This window comes from Bidens hawaiensis, unplaced genomic scaffold (assembly GCF_021521415.1).
Source record: "Bidens hawaiensis isolate Kalapana, Puna unplaced genomic scaffold, B.hawaiensis_p1.1 tig00006734_1, whole genome shotgun sequence".
Taxonomy (NCBI): domain Eukaryota; kingdom Viridiplantae; phylum Streptophyta; class Magnoliopsida; order Asterales; family Asteraceae; genus Bidens; species Bidens hawaiensis.
The window spans coordinates 1,043,721-1,053,286 of NW_027491459.1; the positions used below are offsets into that span (position 1 = coordinate 1,043,721).

At 39.4% G+C, this 9,566-nt stretch overlaps 1 protein-coding gene across 1 annotated transcript; it reads right to left on the reverse strand.

Moving 5' to 3' along the window:
• Positions 1–1,005: 1,005 nt before the first annotated feature.
• Positions 1,006–3,514, reverse strand: LOC143633444 (scarecrow-like protein 6). The gene is made up of 2 exons (XM_077101758.1): positions 3,463–3,514; positions 1,006–2,734 (listed from the first exon to the last, which is right to left on the reverse strand). Exon 2 carries the CDS (start codon positions 2,732–2,734, stop codon positions 1,013–1,015), a length of 1,722 nt encoding a protein of 573 aa, XP_076957873.1. The 5' UTR covers positions 3,463–3,514; the 3' UTR covers positions 1,006–1,012.
• Positions 3,515–9,566: the final 6,052 nt, after the last annotated feature.

The following is a 9,566-nucleotide window of genomic DNA, read 5'->3' on the forward strand; positions in this document are numbered from 1 at the left end:
CAATCATTTTATCCTATAATTTAACTAAAAATTCATACTTTTTTAATTATTTAATACTCATTTTTTAAAATCTCTCACAACCCATCCACATTTATCTTTATCTTCATCACAAACAATTATTTTATTATATTTCTTGTTTTTATACATTGTCATCATCGTACTCAGTAAAGTCCAACAATAGCAAAGCTATGGTATGGTCTGAGAATGGTAAGATATAGACAGTGTTACCACTACCCTGTAGGAATAGATAAATTGTTTCCGGTAAGACCCCCAGCTCAATAATAGTTTTGCATCAAGTATTGGACATAAAGCACATAACACTAAATCATTAGGTATCGGCTGATTGGTGCATATACTCTTGTCTTTTAGCAGTCAACGCCACCACATAATATCTGATTAATTTCCCGCCACTTTTAACGTTATTTTCACAAAATTAATAACATAACGTCCAAATTAGTGCAATCTCACTTTTGTCCATCCTAGAGTCCACATATATACATTATATGCGCGCAACGCAGGTAGGGCGTGTTTCTCGTCTTTATAGACTCACGATAATATAAAGAATGGTGAATAAATGAATAATAACTTTTTATATATAAAAATTGATATAACTACTTTTTATATATAAAAATAGATATAATAACTTTTTATAATATAGAATTGAAGTAAACAAATGAGGGATGAAATGAAGTTAGCTTTTAATAGATCTTTTTTAGATTTAAAGACGGAGAAGAAGATATGGATGGGATGAGAATGCTCTAACATGTTGACTTATTTCGATAAATGGATTATACGCATTATAGTCTGGTTACACAACTTTTTTTATTAACTTCTTGTTAATAAACAGTCAAGACCAGATAGATAATAATCATATTATGATCAATCACAATAAACCAAAGTTTACAAATTCAAACAGCCAAGCAAAGGACATTAATTACTTCAAACATTTATTCTACAGGTTCTTGATCCAAAGACTTCAAACTTCATCAAAACCTCTAATTCATCTTCATATTCAACACTTCCAAGTCGAAACCATCATCAACTCGTGATCCTGCCAGCAAAGAACAAGCGCTGCCTGTCTCTTTTCAACGCGAAACCCCTGAACCCGCATCCTCTTCAACACACATTCCGCTTGCATTTCAGCAAAGTTACTAAACTTGGCACACGAGTACCCTGCGGCTGCAAACAGCGACCTCCAATGAGGCATTGGCTCAGGAGATTGAAGCTTACCCGACACCATCCGTTCAATTTGAGACCGAAAAAGATAACATTCGATCTTGTTTAACGAATCCGAAACATCATTAGCAGCATCAACGGAGTCGAACAAAACTTCATAGTACTGAAGACCCTTAAGAAGGTAACCCGGGAAGGGTAAATCCGGCCTTTCACACCCTCGATCAGCCGACACCACTATTCTCGGCCTGAGTTGCTTCACGAAATGGAGAATTGATGGAATTGACGATAACCGAGTGGAAACCGACCAAATCGGGAAATTCACCACGATAGTTTCGGTTTCGGAAACCGTAAACCATCGTGGATCGAATGAATCAAAGTTCACAACTTCAAGCTTGAAAGAAACCCCAGTTTCTTGCGCGAGTTGTGATAAGTTTTCGTGCATGAGCCCAAGTTCTAACGGGTGGTGCGTTGAAGGGGAAGCGAATGCGGTAATCTTTAGTGAACAGCCATTGTTTTTTAATGGAAGTTCTTGAATAAACGACGCCCATTGTGCACCAAACCCGATATCAAAATCAATAATGTGAATGTCTGTAGCATCTCCAATGGATTCAATAAGTGTCTGATTTGAAGTGAAGTTGATAAACTGAATAATTGGGGAAACTTCTGAAAACATTTTATAAGCTCCCATCTTGAACATACTGTTAACGGGTGCGGTTATTCGGTTCGGGTTAAGGTTTGATTGTAATTGCATTTGCATTGCTTCTTTGAAATAAAAAGCGGCCCGTTGAAACGGTTTGTTAATAATTGGGCCCGAAGTGAAGTGGTGATTGAGCCGCGCCAATATCCCTTGCGCGTGTGAGCGGTTTCCTGAGAGCATTCGCTCAGCCGCCGCGAATAGGTGGTCACAGATAAGCTGCTGGTGCTGGTGTGGTGGTTCTTGTTTTATTACCGCCACCGCAGATGGTTTTTCAAGTGGTAATTCCTGATCTTTATTCAAAATCGAAACTTTTCGAAAACCCGGATTCAAAATCGAATCTTTTTGAAAACCCGGGTCATAAACCGGAGCTTTCGGAATGTTATGGCGGTGGAATTGCACCGGAGGTGGAGGTGGAGGCGGTAGCTGTGGAAAGTGGTTTTGGAGGTTAAAATTTGCAGCTGCAGGAGCTTCAAACACGGTGGCGGAACCGGGAGGGGCATTTTGGTCAATTTGGTTGGTCTGTAAAAGCTGTTGAAAGCTTAAAGATGCATCATCAAAGTCACCGGAGATCCACCGGTCAGATAACAAGGTTTCCCAGTCTTCCAACCCACCACCAAATCTCAGTTCATATTCAGGCGGAATTGGTTGTAACTCCGGCCACTCATTAACAGTTAGCATTGGTGGGGTGGTGTTATTGCCGCCGCCCACGGAGGAGGAGGGGGTGGAGGTGGAGGTGGAAGGACTGGGGCTCCGGCGAGTGTCAAGAACAGATATGGGTTCATTATTATTACTATTATTATTATTACTGAGTACTTCTTTCCAGTTATTTGAAGATTGGAAACTTGCAACTATACCTCTCATCTGTTCACCATTAATCAAATCAAATCAATTCAAACCCTATAAACATTTTTAAACAATTAATTACACATTTTTATTAATAGTAAAAAATTAAAAAAAAAGTGACACTTTTGGGTCAAATTCAGCTTCTTGTTTTAATTACACATTATTATTATTATTTTTTTTGCTGTCCAAAAATGAAAAGTTGATGTGGGTATTCAAGATTTGGAGCTTTTAGATGGATTCAAATTTCAATAAAATAAAAATAAAAAAAAATATATGAAGAAAATAACAACAATATATGAACAAGAACAGCTTTCAAGAAATCTTGATTACTTTTAGGGCAAAAATGTCTTTTTTTTTAGGTTTGTAGATTTTGTGGTTTCAGATGTGTTCAAAATGTGTTCAATTTGTTAAAGTAAACCAACAAAAAAACAAGAATTTAACAAGTTTAAGTAATGGGAAAAACTTACAAGATTGTTTATTATTTTAACTCCAAAAATGATTATATATTTTTGTGGGTTTTAGAGATTTGAAGCTTTGAGATTAGCTCAATAAATGAGCAAGAAAGAAAACCCATCAAACCCCAGAAAAAGAAAACAAAAAAAGTAAAATAAAATAAAAATTAGCAAAACAAGAACAAATTTCAAGAAATCTTGTCTTTTTAGCCAAAAGATGAAAGCTTTTGACTTGATTCAGATTTGAAGTCATGAAAGTGTTAAACATATATAGACTAAATTGGTGACACACACCTTTTATCTTCATGTCACCATTTGAGCTCCATGTTTCTGCTTCAAGATAAAAGAAAAATCTCTAGTGTGTGTTTCTCTCTCTAGAAATTGAAAGTGTAGGTGTGGGTTTTGGGGTTTCACTGCTTCTATCCTGTTGTAGGTGTCCCCTATGGTGTCCCTTCTTGTTTTCTGCCATGGATGGATGTGTACATCATTAAAATTAAAAAGTACTACAAATTAAATTACACTTCTCTCTCACCACACCGAAAATGACATGGTAGAAAATTTAGAAAATCTTTTGTTTTTTCTTTTGTTTTATAAATTACATAGTAGCATCAACTACGCATCCATAATTTTACTTGCTTGTACTCGGTTTATATATACATACCTTTCAGTTGTTCGGTTTAAAAAAAGAAAAAAATAATACTAGTGCATCCATTTTCAAAAGCTCATTATAACATGGTCAAACCTTGAAACCTTTTCTTTCTATAGAGCGAAAAGTTTCCGGTATTCATTTGTCTATCGCTATGTAATAATTTTTATGGATACTTTATAAAACAGATCATATAAAAAAAGACATAATTAAACTAAATTTCATATACTTAACGTAATTCTTGAGATTTTACACGATGCTTTAATTTTAGTGTTGTGGTTTTTATTTCCGTATTCTTAGATACCTGGAACCCGATTAACCCAACCCAAGAAAACCTAAACCCGAACCCGAAAAAAACGTGAGAGATTCTGGGTTGGGTGTTGGGTCTAAATTTGTAAGGCCCCGTTACCGGTAACCCTACTTTCGTGTTGGATTTACTCATAAACACAGTTCTAAATATCAGAGTTAATTAAAAACTTTACGCGGAATATAAAACTTTCATAAAACATTACATATCGATTCATAATCATGTCTTAAAACATTCCTCTTGTCTTTCAAAATCAAAACATAACTTATAAAACATATCAGATCTTCAGATGCCAGGCTTTAGTCTTCTGCCATGTGTCCTCCACTCAAGCCAGCTGTCTCAACCTACTCACCTGCGTGCATACTAAAAGTCAGCTACGCTGAGTGAGTTCTAGTTAATCATACAATACCATACAATACCTTATTACATACATACGTACTTAACCTCATAACTTTCTTTCATACACACATAAGTACTCATGCCTTCATTCTTACTTACATACTTTCTTTCTTACTTACATACTTTCTTTACATTCACAATCATACGTTTTAAAGAGCCTTTCGCCCTATAACCTCACAGATATTATAAGGGTCTGGTCCCTAACATCACAGATATTATAAGGGTCTGGTCCCTAACATCACAGATATTATAAGGGTCTGGTCCCTAACATCACAGATATTATAAGGGTCTGGTCCCTAACATCACAGATATTATTAGGGTCTGGTCCCTAACATCACAGATATTATTAGGGTCTGGTCCCTAACATCACAGATATTATTAGGGTCTGGTCCCTAACATCACAGATATTATTAGGGTCTGGTCCCTTGTTTTCGAATATTAGTAGGGTTCGATTCCCTCTTCGTTACCATACAACCATACATAATACCTCGAGTATTATTAGGGCTCGGTACCCTTTTCGTAACCATACAACCATACAACCGTCATTTCCTTCCTTTATTAACTTTATTACGTTCATACACATAAACATACATATCATACTTGCCATATTTATAACGTTACAACCTGACAGTACGTGCAATATCCGAAGATCGTTCACGTACCATCAAGCAATCGTTCATACATATCATACTTACCATATTTATAACGTTACAACCTGACAGTACGTGCAATATCCGAAGATCGTTCACGTACCATCAAGCAATCATTCATACATATCATACTTACCATATTTATAACGTTACAACCTGACAGTACGTGCAATATCCGAAGATCGTTCACGTACCATCAAGCAATCGTTCATACATAACATACTTACCATATTTATAACGTTACAACCTGACAGTACGTGCAATATCCGAAGATCGTTCACGTACCATCAAGCAATCATTCATACATATCACATATATCACATATGGCATACACTTATCACTTAGGATAAATGTATTAACAACACATCAAGTATGCACACAGCCCCGAAAACATAACAAGGAATGGGGCTAGAAACTCACCTGGATCCTGTTACGTTCGCCGTTGATCGTAATTCCTTTCTTTAACTGGGCTCGGCTAACTGTATAATATTTACACATATCAATTAACTACTACTACTCGTTTTGTATTTCTATCTATATATGACCCACAACGAACGGGGGTCCGGGGGCAGCGCCCCTGGCAGCGGGGTTCTAGGGGCGGCAGCCCCTAGCGGGGTCCAAGGGGCAGAGCCCCTGGCTGGGGTTAAGCTGCCAAGTCAGCTTGGAAAAATTTTATTTTCGATAACTGCCTTAACACATTTTCCATTAGGTTTTTAATTTATTTTATAAACGAACTTCGCTTCAGGCGAAGTTAAACCTTAGGCGAACTTGGCTTCAGGCGAAGTTAAACCTTAGGCGAACTTGGCTTCAGGCGAAGTTATACCTTAGGCGAACTTGGCTTCAGGCGAAGTTAAACCTTAGGCGAACTTGGCTTCAGGCGAAGTTAAACCTTAGGCGAACTTGGCTTCAGGCGAAGTTAAACCTTAGGCGAACTTGGCTTCAGGCGAAGTTAAACCTTAGGCGAACTTGGCTTCAGGCGAAGTTATACCTTAGGCGAACTTGGCCGTAGGCGAAGTTATCCTTAGGCGAAGTTACGCTTGAAGGCGAAGTTACGCTTGAAGGCGAAGTTCATCAGGCGAACTTAATCTTGCAGGCGAAGTTATCGCGCTGTAGATCTGTTTGCCCATAAATCCTTCGTTTCTTAGCCAAATAACTCGATTTTGGTACCCACGGAATCGTATGATCGGCGCCTACAAATCCCAACCATCAAATCGGCCTAAAATCGACGTTTTAGGGGTCCGATTTGGGCAGTTTGGGTTTCGGGTCCGGTTAACCCATCAAATCCTAACCATTTTCAGTACTATAAGCTTTGGTGGATTTTTTCTTACCTTACCAACTCAGATCTATCAACAAAATCTCGGGTCTCGGCTTCGAATCTTGATCGGTTAGTATGTGTGTGTTTTGAGGAGTGTGTGGAGTGTGTGTGGAGTTTGGTGAGAAATGAGATATTTTGGGATTAAGGGGGTATTTATATCCCTGAAATCCCATTCTCATTTATCATATCTCAATTAATCCAAGTCCATGACCCGCTCCTACTCGATATTAATAATTAAAACGCGAAATCACTAACATAACTTTCTTTATTCAACATTATAAATTTTAGGATGTTACAAGTCTTCCCCCCTTAAGGAGGTTTCGTCCCCGAAACCTAACTATTACATAAACAAACTAGGGTAAAACTTGCGCATCTCATCCTCGGCTTCCCAAGTAGCATCTGATCCCTTGCGGTGTTTCCATATTACTTTTACCAAAGGTATAGTTTTGTGACGAAGCTGCTTCTCCTTGCGATCAACGATCTTTATCGGTTGCTCGATGTAGTTCAATTGTTCATCAACCTCAATGTCCATTAATGGCACGTGAGACGTGTCATCAGCTAGACACTTCCTCAGATGAGAAACATGGAAGGTTGAATGAATTCCTTCTAACTCATCGGGTAAATCCAGCTTATAAGCTACTTCCCCCACACGATACAAAATTTTAAATGGTCCAATATACCTCGGACTTAGCTTCCCTCTCTTTCTAAAACGGATAATTCCTTTCCAAGGCGAGACCTTAAGCATCACATAGTCGCCAACGTTAAACTCAATTGGTCGTCGCCGCTTATCTGCATAAGACTTTTGTCTGTCTTGAGCGGCTTTCATTCTTGCTTTGATCTGATCGAACTTTGAAGACGTTTCTTGAACCACTTGTAGGCTTCCCATTTCCTTCTGACCAATCTCACCCCAACACACCGGGGTTCTACATCGTCGACCGTAAAGCATCTCAAACGGTGGCATACCAATGCTCGAATGGTAACTGTTGTTATAGGAGAACTCTGCCAGATGCAGATGATCATCCCAACTTCCACCAAAATCTAAAACACAAGCACGTAGCATATCCTCAAGGGTTTGGATCGTCCTTTCGGACTGTCCATCGGTTTGAGGATGGTACGCCGTACTGATGTTCAACCTCGTCCCCATAGCTTCATGGAATTTCTTCCAGAATCTTGAAGTAAACCGTGTATCTCTATCAGACACGATCGATAACGGTACTCCATGCTTGGTTACAATTTCTTTAATGAACAAGCTTGCTAACGTTTCTGACGAGATGGCCTCTCGTATGGGTAGAAAGTGAGCACTCTTGGTCAAACGGTCCACAATCACCCAGATGGTATCATGTTGCTTAGCTGTACGAGGTAGCTTAGTTATGAAATCCATGGTGATGTGTTCCCATTTCCACTCAGGTATCTCTAGCGGTTGCATCATCCCATAAGGCTTCTGATGTTCGGCTTTGACTTGTAAGCAAGTTAAGCACTTACCGACATAATCTACTACATCATTCTTCATTCCAGGCCACCAGTAATCCCTTTTCAAGTCTTGGTACATCTTTGTAGCTCCAGGATGGATTGAGTACCTTGACTTATGAGCTTCATCTAAGATTCGACTTCTAAGATCACCATGGCGTGGAATCCACATACGGTCAAATCTAGTTTTAACTCCATGAGTGTTTTCCATCAACTCATCTTGCTGGCCATAAATCCTTTCTTTCTTTACTAACCCTTCGTCTACTAACACTTCAGACTGCACTTTGATGATTTCTTCAAAAAGACTTGAGTTCATGATCAACTTGTATGACTTCACGGTTGCAAGGACTTCCTCATTCTTACGACTTAACGCATCAGCGACCACGTTAGCTTTACCGGGGTAATACTTAATCTCACAGTCGTAATCCTTTATCAATTCTAACCATCTTCTCTGTCTCATGTTCAGTTCTTTCTGCTCGAAGAAGTACTTTAAACTCTTATGATCGGTATAGATAGTACACTTAGTACCGTACAGATAATGCCTCCATATCTTAAGAGCATGCACTACGGCTGCTAACTCCAAATCATGCGTCGGATAAGTACTCTCATGGACCTTCAACTGTCTAGACGCGTAGGCTATCACCTTCCCTCGTTGCATCAACACGCAACCTAACCCTTGATGCGAGGCATCAGCACAAACAACAAAATCCTCATCACCATCGGGTAAAGTAAGGATTGGAGCTTGCATGAGTCTTCTCTTTAATTCTTCAAAGGCTTCTTCTTGAAATTTTCCCCAACTGAATACTATCGACTTTCGGGTCATACCGGTCAGCGGTGCGGCTATCTTGGAGAAACCTTCGATGAACCTCCTGTAGTAGCCGGCTAACCCTAGGAAACTTCGTATATCAGTCGGATTCTGCGGAGTCTTCCAATTCGTTATCGCCTCAATCTTAGCTGGGTCCACGGTAATCCCTTCCGAATTAATCACGTGACCTAGAAATTGCACTTCTCTTAACCAGAACGCGCATTTCGAAAACTTGGCATACAACTTCTCTTTCTTCAGAACTTCCAATACTTCTCTCAAATGCTCCGCATGGTCAGACTCGCTCCTTGAATATATTAATATGTCATCAATGAAAACGATAACTGACTTATCCAACATTGGTCGACACACCCTGTTCATCATGTCCATAAATGCTGCAGGAGCATTTATTAGACCGAATGACATTACGAGGAACTCGTAGGGTCCATATCGCGTTCGGAACGCCGTCTTAGGGACGTCTGCCTCCTTTACCTTCAGTTGATGGTAGCCTGATCTAAGATCTATTCGTGAGAACCAACTCGAACCTTGCAGTTGGTCAAACAGATCGTCAATCCTAGGCAAGGGGTATATATTCTTTACCGTAAGCTTATTCAACTCACGATAGTCTATGCACATTCTCATACTTCCATCCTTTTTCTTCACAAACAAAACCGGTGCGCCCCAAGGAGAAACACTCGGTCTGATAAAACCCTTGTCGAGGAGTTCTTGCAGTTGGGACATCAATTCCTTCATCTCGGACGGTGCTAGACGGTAAGGCGCTTTCGCGACGGGCTGGGCTCCTGGTACTAGAT